The sequence below is a fragment of the Varanus komodoensis genome, unplaced genomic scaffold, assembly GCF_004798865.1.
Source record: "Varanus komodoensis strain SLA01 unplaced genomic scaffold, ASM479886v1 scaffold1, whole genome shotgun sequence".
Lineage (NCBI taxonomy): Eukaryota > Metazoa > Chordata > Lepidosauria > Squamata > Varanidae > Varanus > Varanus komodoensis.
Genome location: NW_025335268.1, coordinates 138,138,760 through 138,157,171, shown reverse-complemented (window position 1 = coordinate 138,157,171; position 18,412 = coordinate 138,138,760). Strand labels below are relative to the sequence as shown.

Genomic DNA, 18,412 nt, shown 5'->3' with positions numbered 1-18,412 from the left:
ACCTGTGCTCTGCCCAAGTTCTGCATAACTGGAAGCAGGGTGGGTACACTTTCATTGGGAAATATTGCCACATTAACAACAACAACAATGCATGCATGCAGTATTTTCCCTTAGCAAGGTCCTCTATGCTAGTCCACAGACACCTTTCCACGATTTTGTTAGCACACTGGTTGAGATTGGTGCAGAGCAACCTCAGAAGTGAAGCACCAGCTGGGAAGAGAAGTGTCTGACTCCCATTTTTCTTCTTGATTTTCCAAGAAGCACCCTGGCCCATTATTTCTGTTGCTAGGCAAAGTCTCTTATTCACTATGGTTATCCACAGGCTTTGGGCTATCCCACAGAGGAGTGGACCCCCTGGCCTTCGCCCAATGGCACATACTTTGCTGATGTCCATGAGCCATTCAAAATGTGAATGCTAGTGTGTGTGTGTGGGGGGGGGTCTGCATCCTCTTGTCCATACAGGAACCTGATATGCAGGTAACATGTGAATACAGCTACAATTGTGGCCCAAAGGGCTGGACGCAGAGCCAGAACACAACAAGGTGAAGCTAAGTTTGTACCTGATGCTTTTTAACTGGAGGTGACAAGGACAGAACTTGGGACCATGCAAAAACTTATGCTCTTTACCTCTGAGCTATGCTCCTCCCCAGTCAAAATGTGTTCCTCTATAAGCTTTTCCACAGCACCAGCTTCTGGAATTTGAAAAATGAGCAAGCCATCAAACCCTTTTAAGCTTCCCTCACAACATACGGATTTCCATGTATACTTTGACCCCATGGTGGGGAGATCAGATTCTGACCTCAGCCTGCCTAGTGCTGCCTTAGCTCCCCTTTTTCTGGGTCTACCCTTTGACTCCAGCCCAAGTCACAATAATAAAATATAATTAATGAAAGTATTAATATTGATAAAATTAATATCAGGTATGACTGTCAAAGTTTGGCAGTCCTGGTTTCAGTCAAAGAATTAGAAGACCAGGGGGAGTTTGCAAGAGGGCAGGTGGATATCGAATAGGGACTGTCTACAAAGCAGGTTAAAAGGAACACCATGTCGAAAACCAACAGCTCACCTGCAGTTCACCTTGTTAGATCACAGCTGTTGGAATTTTCATTTGTAACATGACCAATAAAGTGGCCGCTTCTTACAAGAGCTGTTAAGAAATAACTTGTGGAACTAGGATCCCAGAACCAATGCTGGTGCAGGGCCACACTTCTATTGCTGCTGCAGCTACTGTTGCTCCTAGGCTGCCTTTCCCCTGGAAGTGGCAGGGTAGGATCGCTTAGGTTTTCCTTGGGGACATCCTATGGGTCCTTCTCCTCCACAGAAATCATGGGACTTTTCTAGATCATAAGCCTACAGGCCAGACTGTATGGCTTTTAGGTTAGATGCTTTTCAGTATGATAGGTGCTTATAAATCAGCTATGACTAGGATGATGATGCAAATATGTGTCAGCAAAATGCAGGAGAAAGTGGATCTGGTTACGTTTTCTTGATCCTGCTTAGCTGCAAGAACACAAGCCTCAGTGTTGGTTGTTTCACTGAAGCTGAGCTATGCAGCTGATTGCTTGATTTGAAATTGGATTCTGTTTGATTGATTGAGTAGCTTAGGACTAGGCAACCTCAGAAGGTTGGATGCCAGTGCAGGGAAGGTTTGGGGTGGGTGGGGACATGCCAGTGTTAAGAGGAGCTGAAGACACATAGCACAGGGCCAAAGGTAAAAGAGGTGAGGGGAAAAGTTAAATTAAATGCCAGCATATTTTAGCCTAAATTTTTTCTGTCCAGTAACTAAGCTTTAGGAAAGGCATTTGAACCTTTCGAACTGGGGAAAAACTGTACAAAAGCTGGGAAACTACCCTATGGTGGGTGGTTGTGGGGAAGGCTGCAGGGCCATGGGAAGGGCTCCTGGCTATTTGAGAAGCTCTGGAGGACCACATGGAGACCCAAGGAGGATGGAACTGGACCATAGGCCTGAAATTTCTCACTTCTGGATTATGTTTGCTGCCGCCTTGCTGGTGCTTCTCGGATGCTTTGGATTTCTGTCCACATTTCTGTCTATTGGCCACCTTGGGTTGGCTTGCTTGGAGTTGAAAGAGTGGCAGCTTATGAATCATCAAGAAAGAGAACACGCATAATCAAAAAAAGAGGACAATGATTTGCATAACATTCGAATAGACAGGCATACATGCATTGGTGACATATTGAAATAATTTGAATAATGTAAATGCAAACGCATTACATCTGATTGTCCTATGGAGGCCTCTGATCAGGTGACCTCTGTGCTCCTCCTGCCCACTCTGCTGTCCAGGGTTTCTCTATTGATGGACAACCATTCACACCAGGAGGCTGGTGTCTCCTATGTCATGGGGCTCCTTGCCTATTGCAGCTTTTCTTTTGAGTTTTATGGGTGCTCTCCAGGTTGCTGAACTGCACCCCAAAAATAGGCTCACTACAATAGGAGCATCATGGGGCACAATAAAGCTCAAAAGCTGCAATGGATGAGTAGCTCAATTGCTATAGGAGTCATTAGCCTCTGCTGGTTCTTATGGCCATTAAACTGGACTTGGATCGGACAGCCTTCCAAAAGATTTCTTCATAGTCCTCTGGCAGCCCTTCAATTACAGAGCCACCCCCTGTAAAAGAGGACATGTGACCACCCTAGCTAGAGTCTAATGCATTTGGTGAGGTTAGCTGATCTGTAGAATATATGCTAGGTATTGATAGGTATGTACAGAGAGTGTGACACACAATGTGCACAACATAAAGGCAGTGTGGTGAGTGTGTAGTGCGTACAAAGTATACACATTGTGGGTATGTGATCTATATGTGGACATCTCCTGCACTGTGAATACAGGCGTACCCAAAGGGTGTGTGTGTCTGTTCTATTTTTACTGACCAGTTGCTGCCCGTCTTCAATTTAATATTCCTATTCTTTTCTCATCCCCTCACAGTCCGAAAGCTTCCATCCTCCAGTCACCACCTCCCTCCTGCCTGGACTGCACTAGGTAAGGTGCTGCAGCAAACAGCTAGCCTTGGGGAATCATGCATCCATTAACTGTGATAGTTTATGAGATGGAACAGGCCGAAAGGAATTATTCCTTTATTTTGCTCAAGGCAGATGAAAGATTAGCGGGCTAACAAGATTGGTGGGGGATATAGCCAGGCAAGTGCCGTTTAAACCAATTGCTTTTGCAAAGACAGGGCCACATAAGCATTAATGTAGTTGTTGGCAAGTTGAGATAATTTTTTTATTATGATTATCCTGAGCACCTTGCAGATACTAGGCAGAGAGAATAGCAAGAAGCTTAAGGGCAAGTTTTGGCTGTGAATCTCTAGATCCTCAAATGTTTGCACAAAGGAAAACTTCCTGGAGTAGATGATCTGTAGTGGAAAAGATAATGCACAAAGTGTCTGACTGTGTAATAGTCTGCAATAGGGTCTTTAGAAAAGGGCATGTGTAAAAAATAAATAAATGGATTTGCTCCTTCATCAAATTCCAGCTTTTATTCAGCTCTTATAGAAGAATTCTAATTATGTTAAGGATTTTTGTGTCTGTGAAGACACACCTCTATAGTTGACCAAGTATTCTACACTGAATTTGCCTTCTCTGTGTTTTTGAGGATGCTTGTATTCTCTTGACTGCATAACATAAAGAAGCCAAACAAATCTGCTGCCTTACCACAGACTTATGAGAGAATTTTGATTAGAACTGATCAGAAACTGAATTGGAGGAATTATTTATTTCTGAGTGCTATCCATAGTGATCCCCAGGCATCAAGAGAATTCATTTGAAAGAGAAAACATAACCAGCTCAGAATGTTTCATTTACAGATTCTGTGTTCTCTCTGTGCCATTCATGGAATTGGTGTATTATTTGTGTTATTCTTTGCATTGCTGCAAAGAAGGGCATAAATATGAAACAATTTAGGAAAAAAACAGGTGTGCATATAAATCCTCAAAATGATATTCTTCGGGCCCCAAGGGAGCTGGAGTGCAAGTGAGACTTTTGCATCAGCACAAAAGAGAATCATACTGTTGCCAGTATTGTAATTATTTTGGAAATACTGCAATATGTGAAATTAATTAAGCTCCTCTAATCAAGGGAATACAGGAGAATCAAGGGATTCATTGAACCTAAATCCAAATTCCACTTGATTTAAAGTTATTTATGGTACTTTCAATGACAACAATTTTGCCAAAAGCCAAGAAACCTATAGCTGAGTTTGACCTTAAATGCAGGTCTTTTAGGGTATCCATCCAATTTCTTATATTTCTATCTTGCCTTTGCACATACAGAATATCTGAAGTAAAGCAGAAAACAGATCTTCAAATGCATACTAGTTTTAATCAAATTACTTTTACACAAATTTCACTTCTTCAGTGTGAATCTGTTCATTTATTTAAAAGTTATGTGTATAACAAACGAGTGTAGTATTTGATTCCGTCCAGGGAAGTTCCTAATGCCAAAAGTAGCAAACAAAAGAAATATTTTTTACACCATGAAAAAATGAGACATTTGTATTTGGAAGAAGTTGAATTCTTGAGGCCAAATGCTGAATGGTTGGCATGCATGGAATTACTCTGTAATCCACATTCTGTTTCATTTTTTCTTTCTTTATTAATGACTGCCTTTCTGTACATCTCATCTTTGCTCGTACTGCTCTGCTATGGTGGCAGCAGTTCATAAACAATAGAAGTCTTGGCTTTCAAGTGTTGAAGAATATAACACTCCATCTTGACCTGAAGTCTGCATTTCCACCAGATGTTAGGCTGCTGCATGCATATTGCTTCACTTCATCTACCAATCCTTTAGATAATTCTTCTTGGAACAGCATGGAACATGTCTGAACAGAGCAAGGGAAATCCATCAGGGATCCCTAAATATAGTTTGTGTAAACATTTTATGAGAAAATTGTAATCTCTTGGCTTCTTTAATTAATGGGATTTTACTTGTATGGAGGACTGGTAGAACTACTAGGCCAAGAATAAATTGAATGAAACCATCTGTGGAATAATAATGCTCTCCCACTGATGCACCATTCGGACAGTGTGGAATCCACTATTCAAAAGGCAGGCACGATATTATATGTGCTATGCAATTGTAAGACCTATAAAAAGTAACCAGTCCGAGAAATTTGCAAGGGGTCTGGATTTGTTGGAGCTAACCTATAGATTTTGCAATGGATCACCTTTCTCAAGCTGCATGGAGTCTTATAGAATGTGGGGCTTATGGAGTGATTTTTGAATTTTGTGTATTCCTGTGCAAATTTAGCCACAGAAAAATGCACAAAGTAAAATCAGCGCAAATCTTCCTACAGAGTAAAGCATACAAATAACCATTTATACAAATGTGCAAATTGGGGGATTTGCACCAATTTACACATTTTCAGCCAATTTACACATTTTCAGGAATGCTAATTTATGCAAATACAAAACTATCCAAATACATCCAAATGCTTTTGTGCAAATTCTGAGTCTGTAGGCTGTTGGATGGCAGATTGAAAATCCCTTGAAAATCTACCATTTCGGAACTGCTTTCTCTTTCTGTGCAGACAACCCTACCTTCAAATCTAATGCCATGAGATAGACTGAGTTGCATACACAGTTGAGGCACAGACTGCATGCTGCCAGTCCTATACGTGTAAGACAGAAATGAGTTCCTTTGTCAACGCAGGGTGGCTGCCTTCATGAAACTAATCAGAATAGGACAGTCATAGTGTATCTTTCACAGGCAAAGGTTTGTATAAATAAATTTAGGAGGCTCTTGCATTTAATGTCCACAGCTAGATCATGATTTATGTATTCATCTACTTAAATTTATTATATTCCTATATATCCTTTTACTTTGAGGATGAGCAACGACCGTAAAAATTGTTTTCCTTCATGACAATAATTTTTAGTAGCTTGAGAGTAGAATGGCAGGGCTGGCTGCTTTGTTTAATTTTAAGGTGTATCAAAAACTTCAATGGGACCTGCTCATGTTATTCAACAAAGTTTGCATCAGGTTTTAAATTCTGGGTTTGAGTTTCATTCATTGATGCTGATTATCTTTCTTTCAACTTACAGGCGGACAATTTGTTTGCACAATGCCTGAACCGTAAGTAGGAGATACTAATTTCTTCTTGTTATTTTGCTGGATTGCACTCAATTCACTTGCAGTTCAGAGCTAATCATCTTACTCCTTGGATCCAGTGGTTCGCTTTGGTCCCCATGACCTTATGCATGGCATTTGGGACTTAAAGCAGAATAAGTGTGAGAAATTTCAAGGGTATGCTGCTGAAAATGACACCCTAATGCTGAACCCTCCATCACCATACTCACAATGCAAGTTAGGGGTAGGAAACCCCTATGGAAACCAAATGCGGAGACGGTTGACTCTTCAACCATCTTTCCATTGGTCAAATGACATCATAAGGCACACCCCAACCCAGTGACATTAGTTGGTTCTTGGTCAATATACAGGGTGGATCATCCATACAGGATGGATCAACAAGGAACCTGCTCTGCTATCAACAAGCCTCAATGGGAAGGGGACAAGCATTTAATAAAGCTGCCTAGTCTGACCTGACAGCTGGGGAAGCACTCCCCACCCACCCAAGGAGAAGATGCTATGCAGGTGACGCCACACTTGGCCTCCTTCCAGTGCTGCCCAAGTCCAAACTTGTTTGTATCCTGCATCTGACAGGAGAACTTGAGTCAAGGCAATCCCATGTTGAGAATCATGTCTTGGTTTAATCTTACAGTGCAATCCTAGGAATATTTGCTCAGAAGTAAGTCCTAAAAAGTTCCTTGGTGCTCATTCCCAGATATTGGTCATAGGATTGCAACCATAGTGTTGTTCTTTGTATAAGTAGTAGATCTTGAGAAAACCACCAATATTCAAAATATGTTGATTTTTCCAATTTTTAAGTTCCAATGTTCAAAATCCAGATTCAGATTTGAATGTGAAATGTTTACCCATGAGTTGAAAACTGGATGCTTTAGGCTTGTCGGCATCACTTGGTTGTTTTTATTTTGGCTGGATATCAAAACCTATCAACTTTCAAATATTGTCCAATACCATTAGTGTTATTGATTGCAGTAAAATTAAAAAAGAAGCATAGGCAAACGTAATACCAATGCGTTTCACACTAGCTTCTTGGGCATTTTGGGTTCATTGGAAGCTTATCAGAGGGCCATTAATGAGAAAGCAGCTCTGAAAGCTGCAGGGAGCAATCTTATGCCCCCTACACAGTCTCTGAGGGTCCACTGGGATCCTTCAGATTCCCAGAGCCAAGTTTGGAGGCAGTCTGGCCTTGGGGTGGGGGAGATCTTGAGGTATCTGGGGTCTCTGCAGCCTTCTTCCTTCCCTCTCTGAACACTCACTACATGCAGAAAAAACGCAGGGCGTGATGTGAAGATTGCTTCCACTGCTCCCCCTGTTTGCATAGAATAAAGGCAAGCCTTGAGTCCCTCGCCCTTTTAGGATCACTGCAGTAGGAATGCACCCTCAATGGTTGGCCCAGGTTATTTGAAGGACCACTGTCACCCATAAGAACCAGCATGTACCTTAAGATCAGCCTTGATCAAGTTCTATCCAAACAGGGGGCAGTACAGATAGGACTCTTCATGATGGCTCATCCGTGGAAATCATCTCCATGGGTGCAACTTTAATGGCTTCTGAAGTAAACTTAGATACCAATTTATTTCGAGCTGCTTTAAATGAACATGTAGGGTGCTCTGTATAGTTTATAACAGCTGGTGTGTTAATGTTATCTTTCAAATTTTGAATTGTAGTATATTTGATGAATTGTGTCCCATTTTTAATGGATTTGATGTGAAACACTTTGGGAGGGTTTTGCCCTGAAATGCAGCATACAAATTGAGAAATTTAGAAATAAATCAACTCCATAATACCATTGCTTGTCAACCAAAAAATGCTCACATATGTCAATGGTCTGATATGAAACACTGAATTCAGCTATCACTGGGTGAATCCTAAATACCCAAAGGGAATTTGGGGGAGAATTTTTGGGAATAAATCTCTTTCAGCTTTAGTAAAACTCATAAAACTACGACCAACCACTAGATGGCAGAGAGGAACTTAGGACTTCTGTGCGCAGCTCTTCGACATTTCCCCTGTGGTTTGCCAAGGGAATGTGGTTTTTTTCCTGCCCCACCGAACTGGGGATGGTCAGTCCATCCCACCATTTTGTTTCAGTGAGGCCAACATCCACTGCTGGAAAACCAGCCACCTTCCCAGCAACAACTCTCCCCGCATTCCCGCTTGCACACATGGCTATGAAGTGGGACCGGCTGCGTTCGAGCTCAGCTGTGAAAACAAAGCCATCATTCACTTTGGGAGCCACTGTTCAGAATATGAATACTCCTACTCTATGGAAAGCCCAGTGAGAGTTTGTGATATTTTTATCACAGAGTGTCAAAAGGGTGCAGAAATTCCAAATAATGCTTTAAATTGCATCTTGCCTATGCAATATCTACGTATTTTCTGAGCACAACAGGGGTCGTGTGACATTGGATTGCTTAGCATTTTCCCTTCTTTCCCAGAACTGATCAGCACATGCTCCCAGCACATACTAGCTTCCCCTTTCTGGAATTGTGGGCTCTGTTCATTGATTATTAAGAAATGGAGAATTAACACTCAGCATTATACACAGATTGACCAGAATATTCCATCATCCCCCTGGCACTCCTGCTAACCCAGCAGTGCAGAACCTCATGGACCAAGTCTGGCCTATGTGGGATCCTGATACGGCTCTCTGGGACTTATTTAATAGCCACTACTTTCCTCCAGTTACCAGTCCTTTGGTAGTCTCTAGGTTTTTGGACAGGGTTTTCCCACTCTTAAGGGCTGAGGCGCTTCTTCTAAGGCTTTGTTACTGGCAGCAAGAGCTTCAATTTGGAGGGGGGATATTTTGGCTTCCAAGACCATTTCTAAAATGGAGTGGGAAAGAATGTCTCCCCCTGCCCCATGCCAATTGGACACAGCAGTGTCACCATATATTTAACAAGGTCCAAGTCAGTATCAGCATCCTTGGGCAGTTCCTGGGCCCTAAAGTCACAAGCAGGGTTTGCTAATGTTGATGCCTATTATAGGCTCATCTCCCTGCCTGCATCCTGGAGCTGACTGGGTCACAGTGGTGAGCAGCTGGGAAGCCCCACTCTATATGGGCCATAATAATCCAGAAAGATGTAACACCTGAGCATTGTGGTTATTCACAGTGTTGGAAAGCTCACACCTCATAGTGCAGCCATCCCTCCCTGCTGCCGGTAAGCGAGCTAGGAGGGGGCAGAAATGGGGGAGGTCATTTTGCTAGGGGTGGCCCCACATCTGGAGTCAGGCCTGAGTTGAAACTGATGGGGTTGAGAGCCTGCTGCCTGGAAAAGACAGGTGACAAAGGAAAGTCTAGATCCAAAGGCGTAGCAACAGCTGGAGGGGAAAGGTGAGGAATGTTCCATGAAATCTTGGTCAAATTTGAAGTATGCATGGTTGAGTGGGAGTAGCCCACCAAGACCCATTAGCAAGCAGCAAGCAGTGAAGATAACAAGAATTGGAAGTAGGGACCAGTTGTGGTTTTTATGGAGCGAGTCTCATTGGTGGGCTTCATAAAACAGGGTCAAGTAAGGAGGTTACTGAGGGGGTTACACACTTGCTGGGACCAGTGGGTAGTATAGCTGGAATGGAATGTATTCTTTTTTTTCATAGTGTATCACTTAATTCCATGTTAACAATCTCTTAGGCAGAAGATTATAATTTGTATATTCACCTTGTTTATTCTTTTTTCTCCTATCTTTATTATTTCTTCCAAATGAATTTCTGCAGGGAGGTAAGAACAACTCCTGCATTATTTTTTCTTAAGAATTTTATATATGGCTGTGTGGTCAATTAGCTTTGTTTCTTAATTAGCTTCATTGATTTATTTACTTTTCCTTCACAGAGGAAATCCAAGATCACAGCCTCGCGCAAACTCCTTTTGAAGGTGAGTCATGATGCAATCCCAGCCTTCTTGGACTTGTCTAAACAGAGGCAATGAAGCTGCAATCATGTGATCATGTTAGTTAAAAGGCACTACCTAAAATGTAGCTTGTACAGAAATGTAGCTCTTCCATGCAGCTTTGGCGATTATGTAGGGATTTCTGCCTCATGCCTTGTATGAGAGACCTGTCAGTTCTTTACTTAATACTCTGGTGTAGCTAGCATCTCAGAAAAAAGGCTGCTGAAATATTCCCTGTTGACAGATCTTATACCTTGAAATGCCTTGACCTCTCTTTTTCAGAGTTTGATGCTGGCTAAAGCAAAAGAAGAATGGGAACAAGAGCAAGTAGACAAACAAGGAGAGAAGGAGAGATATTTAGCAGAGAGGATTACACCCCTGCATACCAGTGGACTTTCCTATGCCCAGCTCCAGGTAGAATCTTCTTTCAGGTCTTCTGAAAATTTCGTTTGAGCATTAGAGAGGTCTAATGACCCATAACAGGAGGTTCAGTTCAGATCTCCAGTCAGTTTAATGGTCATTCACAGATGTAGGAAAGATGTCCAAGACAAGAGCTTCTCATTTATATTTGAGAAGTTCTTGCCTAATGTAGACCTTAGAGGTGTTTCAAGTAAATAATGGGAAAAGAAAATAGCCCCGCTGCCATCGCATTGAAGGTATATAAGACAGCGGCCATGGACATACCACAACAAAGGAAGAAATGCATAACCAGAAATGAGGATAAAAGATGGTGCAGTGTTGCATAAAGTTTGCATATGTTCCTTTATAGAGATAGATTTAGAAATAAATATATAACTAATACACCCATTTGTGTTATTGAGTTGTTTGAGTTCCTTGGAAGGAAAAAAGCCAGGCGGGGTGACGAAGGGCCCTGTGCTCCTGCCTGGTTCATTGCCCAGGTGCCAAGTGTGGGCGGGCAGTTTCAAGGCTCCTGCTTTCTTTTCTTTTGGCTCTTTATCTTTAAACTGGACTGTCATAAAGTATATGGAGGCCACATGATCACTTAGGTCAATAGAGGACTGCCTGCTATGAGGTAGGATATGTGGTCACTCTAGGTGGACTGCAGCTTACATCCAGCCAGGAGGCCTGTCCATCTGACCTCTGAAGGCCTTATTAATTTTATGTAATATATGATAAGAATGTCATTCTCCATTACATTCATGAAGGAAAACTCTAATTCGAAATTGCAAGAAAGAGAGAGAGGCCATACTTTAATAATATCTGACTCTTTTTGAATCGATATGTAACTTGTAATTTATGCAGTGCATACATGCTGCATTTTTGTAACTGAGCGTCTGAGCACATATACTGCTTATGCCAGAAGCCTATCACACTAGATGGAGACAATCTGATTTTGGTGCTTAGCCACTCTTAAAGGGGGCCAGGTTGTGCGGCAGTGTAGCAGTGCTGGGTCGCAGACTACTGGCTGAAGGACAGAGAAGTTCCCAGGAATATAGCTGCTGGCTACTGCCAATGTAAGATAGCAAGATATTTTCCTGTGGCTCAGGTATGCAAGTATCAAGAAAAAGATCTAATACACTGAATATCAGGAATTACAATGCCAAGCGTCATGAGAACACCTTGCCAGTGGGAAGCCTTAACATTACTTTGTTATGAGCATCAAAGTATATTTTCCTCCACACCAATTTCTAGAAATTGTCAGTTTTCCCATATTTTCTTCAAAAAAGGAATAGTATTTATGGCTAGATATACTTAGCAAAACAGAGGGCTAACAATTTCAGAAACACCCACTGGCCACTTCCCTTTTTATTCTATAGGATCTGTGCCGGGAGCTACATGAGAAGGTAGACATTGTGGATGAGGAGAGATATGATATTGAAGCAAAATGCACCCATAATACACGGGAGGTAAGAAGAAGGCAAAATTGTACCTGCTTCAGTGCTCAGATATTAACAGCAAATTTGTATTCTTTGCTTTGCTCTGCATTTGAGAGCCCATCTAGAGTTTATAGTACTGGACTGGGATTCAGAAGACCCACATTCAAACCCATGACCATGGAGCTTACTGGGTCAGTCACTGACCCTTAGTTGACCTACCTTGCAGGGTTGTTTTGAGGATGAAATGGAGAGGAGGAATGTAAGCCACCCTGGGTCCTTTGCAAGTGGAAAATTAGGTGCGATACAAAATAAAATATACATATTTGGGATTGGGACCTGGTTCATATGGTAGCCAGGCTTGAAACGATGAGAGTAGAGTTGACTTTTGACTGGTAACAGGAACTTTCAGGATCTCACGGAACTTTCATAAGAACTCTGGAACACTAGTTTGAAAAGAAGGTCAAGGGTCCTCCTTTGTTCTAGATTCTAACTGGGTTGACTTCTGATGTTATCTAATGCCCAGGGATTCTTCTGCTTCAGCTCAGGATCTACTTATTCTGTTATTAGTGCCACAAATACAGTACATGCAAAAGGAAAAGTGGGGAGGGCAGTCAGTGTGCACTTTCTCTTCTGTGCATATTTTTCTTTTGCGTATGGCAAGAGACAATGGCAGTTCCAGGTGTAAAATTGCTACTAGGAATACCTCTCTGTGTCTGGAGAGTCTCTGAGTAGAAATGCATTCCCAAAGCTTTCCTTCCTGTGCTAGAGCAAGATGGTCAGTCCCATGCTTTCTGCTTTAGAAATGACAAGGTTGCTACATGGCTGATTATTTATCTCCTTCTCTGTAGATTAAAGATCTAAAATTGAAGGTGCTTGACCTTCGGGGAAAATTCAAGCGCCCTCCCTTGCGGCGTGTCCGTGTCTCTGCTGATGCCATGCTTCGGGCTCTGCTTGGTTCTAAGCACAAAGTTTCCATGGACCTGAGAGCCAACCTCAAGTCTGTCAAGAAGGAGGACACGGAAAAGGTCAGTGAAGGGAGGTCCCACACGTGCCTGCTTTGCTCAGTGTCACATGTGATGTTCATTTTTGCAGTTACTGTGTAGGAAAGATTATATCTGTTTCATTTCATCCGATTGGCTACAAAGGGAAGTAAAATGAATGCATTTTTATGGATTCTTCCTAACTTTTAAAATCTTAAGTAAGCAATTGCTAATCAAACATTTAGGGGGATAGTTGTAGGGATGTCTTTATTTAGCAGGATGTGTTTTGGTTAACCAATCTAGGATGTGGTATTCGATGAAATTGTTCTACTCAGCTAAAGTTAGAGCAATTGCCCTCTGCAGTCTGGGTTCAATGTTACAGATTCTAGACAACAAGGGTATCAGAATTTTTACTTAATTTTTCTGTTTCCAGCAACTTCTGCACTACTTCCATCTTACTGCATGCTTGGAAAATCAAGCATTTACTAGCAAAAAAAGAGAGATTTTAGTTAGAGAAAATGGGTTCTTTTATTCTGGCAGCTTAAAGTCTGTATGTGGTAAATAACTTTAAGGATATTTGAGATTTTCATTAACTGTGATTTGTACATTTGCTTATCCCAATCCTTATATCATGTCTTGTTATCATGCATGGTCAAGACAGTGCATGACTGATTTTTTTCTCTTCTGAAGGGTTTCCAGAGTCGAGTTAACCACTTGGGTATGTTATCCTTCATTTGGGGCACTTGCTCAAATATTTAAGGACTCAATCCCGTGCATGTTTAGATAGAAAAAATACATCCAATTCCCATCATCCCTTCAACCAACAATGCTGGCTGTGGCATGCTGGGAATCGGAGGACCTTTTTTTCAGTCTGAACATGTATAGGATTGCATCTTAAGGCAATAATCTGAAGGCTGACATGCCGTATTAGGGTCACTGCAGGGTCTCCCTGTACAAAAAGTGATCCCTATCACAGTGGTGACAAAGTGTTTATCACAAAGCCTCCATGTGTTTATCCCATGAACTGCAAATCACACATTGTCCAATAGGTGCCAAGAACATGTGCGGAAAGCATGGAAAAAAACGATGAGGCTTGTGGCATCTTAAAGACTAACCCATGTATTGTGCCATGAGCTTTTATAGCTAAATCCAATGCATGAAGTTGCCTATGGTGATGAGATGGACGCCGGTCTGCAAGGTGAGATCAAAAATGACTGAAGACATAATAAATTCAGAAATTACATGCCATCAATGAAGTTAACAAGATCCATCACAAAGCCTTACCAAGCTCATGAATTAATCCAGGCATTACCCACTGGTGTGGCTAGAAACATGAAGGGGCAAGTCAAGTTGTGAGCACTTGCAAATGTCACCATTAGGGCAGTGAGTGTCCATCATGGGAAATTAATTTTCATCTGCATTCTATGAATAACATAATGTACCTATGCAGACCTACGTACATTTGATTTTCCTAGGAAGCAAAGCTTGTGCTTTATTTATTTAGTTAAAACTTTTATATCCCATCCTACATGGGAAAAATGTCCCAGGATGGCTTTGACTTTGTAAATATGCATGTAAGGAGTTTTCCCTGGAATCTGTGATAAATATCTGCTTTTCCAATATCAAAGGTTAACACAGAATATTTCATAATAAGGAAAGGAACCCATAACACACACAGCCAGTTTTGCAAGATTGCAAAGGGAGGAAGCAGGAGGGCTAATGTTCCGTTTCTTCATCTTTATTACCAGTAAAGTCATTCATACCTGAAAAATGTTAGCATGGGGTAAATTCCTGGGATGAAGCTCATCCAAAGACTATCACATGTTTTAAGCTGTGACATTCAGTTTTAGAAATTACTTTGAATCTGACCTACAAAATATGTCATGGTTTGCTCAGTGTTCTAAACTCCATGAACACCAATGAGGGCCTTTTTCTGCAACTGTCTGAGGTCCAGTGTTGTGAGTAGTTAAAAGCACATGACTGGGACTCAGGCAAACTGGGTTCTGGTCCCTACCCAGCCATGGAGCCAACTGGGTGACTTTAGTCCAGTCACACTCCTAGCCCAACCTACCTCACAGGGTTGTTGTTGTAGGAATAAGACTGAGAGCAGTAGCAGGAGAATGAAGTAAGCCACGTTGAGTCTGTCGAATAACGTAACTGTATATATGTGGCAGCTGTTTGAACATACGCACAATGTGTGTTGGTTCTTAGTCTATAGGGAGCTTGATATGGTCTAGACTACTTTTTGCATGAAGTGGCAAATACTGGGAAAACAGCTTATGTTCTCTGTGTTTGCTAAGGTTTGGTCTGGTCGAGATTACTGGCCCCTTTAAAAGTGCAAAGTTTAGGATTAGACTTTTTGCATGCAGTTACATCCTTATTCCTTAGGACATTTGCACTGACATTCATACTCTTGAACCTTGTACATAGCAATGGCTGTTTGTGATGGGTTGCCACTGGGCAGGGAAGAGACATGAGCAGTAATTTGACAAAAGCCTGGTAGACAGGGATGAGAGTATGTATAATATCTTTCCCACCAAAATCAAATGCAATATGCAAATCAAAACAGCTTGTGTAATTTATTTCTGCCAGTTGTTGGAAGCAGGCACAATGCCGGATGTCAACACAACTCCTGCCCACTGAAAATTCTGCTCAGTCCTTCCTTTCTGGATTCTGAGATTTCACAAGGCAGTGCTCACCCATTTTCAATTCTATCTTTACAACCATGAGCACTTGCCACTTTGTAGTGAGAGCAGACTTCTCAAGAAGTTGAAATCTGTGCACATACAGCATTTGATTACATGGAATCACGCAATGTACACAGTCTCCACTTGGGACATAGAATTTGACCCTTAATATACTGTTCTTATCATACTAATGCATGGATTTAATCTCCTGGTTTCCTTTCACAGGAGCGTCCTGTAGAAGTGGGTGATTGGCGTAAGAATGTGGAGGCCATGTCAGGAATGGAGGGCAGGAAGAAGATGTTCGATGCTGCCAAATCTCCAACAGGACAGTGAAAAGTACTGCATTTTCTTAATTTCTTCCTATCTGCTTAGTATCCTGTCCATATCAGTTTTGTTTATCATCAGCAAAGAGACCCAGTCCCCATATTATGCTGAATGTGCTTGTATTGCTAATGCCAGAAGTAGGAATTCCAGGGCTTTGTCTAGGAAAGATGCTTCACTTTAGATTTGAGCATAGTTAGAAGAAACAAAACAAACTGTTTCAAAGATGATATATAGCTGAATACTGATGAAGTATGAATGCAGACTATAAACATGCAAAGAGGGGAGGGGAGGGGAGTTCAGGGGATGCTCCAAAGTTGCCTGAGTGACAAGGATTTTATAAAGTTCCTCTCTCCAACTATTCCAAGTTTGGAACTATGCTCACAGGCTCTAACTGCTCTTCCTAGGTGAAGCTGCTTCAGTAAACAGCTTTGTTTTCACAGCAAACTATCTGCAAAATAACTGGGGAAAGCAGCTCAGAGCAATTATCTTTCATTCTCCTAAACCAGCTAAAGGCTATAAGGCTTTGATATAGGTTCAAGAAACTCTCCTAGCTTTTGGGCTTTGGGAAACTTCACTATACAACTTGCTGACCCTTAATAACATGCTTACCATTCTTCCAGTAGAACCCATACAATACACCAGATAGTTAGAACTGTAGCACATTCAACAGCATTCTCTTCTATGTCCATAGGGTTGCATGCCCAATGATAACTTTCAATTCGGTATCAGAAGTTTGGGCTGCGTCTTTTTGTCTTAGCTCTGTAAGCAGCACTGCCTGTTGAAGTGAAACAGTTACAGAGCTCTTTGGGGGTGTGCTCTATGTTATCTCCATGGTGGATTGTGGCTTTGCATCTCACACTACCAAAAAAAGAGAAAAAAAGTTTACAGCTTTGGAAATTGGATTTATAGCCCCATGCCATTAGATGTACAAGCCTGAGCATGAGAGTGCCCCATTAACATGCCATCCAGGAGGCTGACTTGCTGGTACAGTAATGGACATACCAGGCAGGGCATTGCATCACAATCTTAGCGATAATGATGTGAAACAATGTTTATTTGCTGAACATACACACTTGGGTTCAAATGTTTAATATTTTAATAGGTTCTGCATGCCATTCAGTGTAAGAAACAGTGAACCAAATCTTGCCCAGTTGTGTGTGAGAACCAGCCACAGTCTTCTTGATTTCTAAAAAAATTTTCCATTGACTTCTGCAAAATTGGATTAATACTCATCCGAGTTAATGGGCTCTTTCTTTAACAACCCTTCTGAAAGTCGTTGTCCTAAATAATCTTTTCCTCAATTCAACAGTATGCACAGTGTAGGATAACAACTGAATGAGATGCTTAGTTTATATTTCCAGACCAAATCATTTGAATGGGAAGCAGGACTAAGTTCAGCATAGGACTTGAGAAAGGGAAACATACTGTAGTCCTGCAAGAATAAGCAGAACTGCCATCATTCTCCTGTCTCACTGTCTTCCAAAACATTGACCTTGAATATGTGTGGTGTCTTTTGTGGCAAGGGATCTGTCAGTCGCCAGCTCCAAGCTGAGAGGGACATAGTGCTCTTTATGCAACAAAAACCAAGTGGCCCATGATGGGTTGCTTAATCTTTCATTGGCTGCGATGTGTGCCACTGCAGTTTTTGAATATTCAAGTCTTCACATAGCCCTAGAACAGGCCTTGGGTTGTGCTAAGTTTGTTTAAGCCTCACATAACCCTGCTGCCTGGGTGCAATGACAAGGCACAATCACAAGTCACAGCCTGAATATTCAACATAGTCACCCACTGGCACCAGCAAGTGCCACAGCCCATAATGACTTAAATAAACTGTGGTGAGCTAGAGCATATTCTGATGCAGATGGGCAGCAATAAACCATTGACTCTGTCACTTGGCACTATACGATGTGTGAGAAGCCTTATACAGACTCAGTATATCCCTCTGCAGAAACTTGACATGTGCCTCTTCTGGGAATATCTGCTCAGGCAACCTGTTTCGTCACCCCAACCATGATACACACCCATTTTTTCACCTTCTTAGAATATCTTCTTCTGCCTGTTTTGTTATTAAACAGGGCTTCTTCTTAGAAATACTTTGTCAACTGGCTAACTCCAATGTAATGAAGCTGTTTTTTGCATTCTCTGATCATTTGTTTCAGGTTCTGCTTGGAAATGTGAAGACCCCCAGTGCCTGCGTACATCTCTTTCCTTTGCCCTTTGGTGTTCCCTTATCTTATCACATGTTCCTGCATTAACTGTACAGTCACTGCATTTATGGACACTGTTAAAAGATTATTACATCTTTGCGCTTCATGCCACTTGACCCCTCATGAGTCCATCAAACCAGCAGTAGAAACATTCAGTATCTTGCTAGCATGAGTCCCTGGAATGACCATTGCAATTATCTTGCAATGTAGCATTCCCTCCAAAGCCATATCAGCTGTGCTGGAGTCATGCCAGTCCTGAGATATGAATGCGTTAAGTACAAAAGGAAGATACTTCACCACACACGATCATCTGTCATGCGTCTTTTGCTCAACAGAAGGCCTGCGGTGTTGCCATAACTGACTGGTTGCATGCAGACAAGGACATTG

The 18,412-nt window shown here is 41.8% G+C and overlaps 1 protein-coding gene across 1 annotated transcript; it reads left to right on the top strand.

The window, feature by feature from the left end:
* Positions 1-1,044: 1,044 nt before the first annotated feature.
* On the top strand, positions 1,045-18,138 carry TNNI1 (troponin I1, slow skeletal type). The gene is given in 9 exon segments (XM_044432143.1): positions 1,045-1,110; positions 2,849-2,999; positions 6,061-6,095; positions 9,933-9,974; positions 10,272-10,403; positions 11,768-11,857; positions 12,676-12,852; positions 15,720-15,830; positions 17,978-18,138. Coding segments are annotated over 8 exon segments (801 nt in total). The 3' UTR covers positions 15,828-15,830; positions 17,978-18,138.
* The last annotated feature ends 274 nt before the right edge of the window (positions 18,139-18,412 follow it).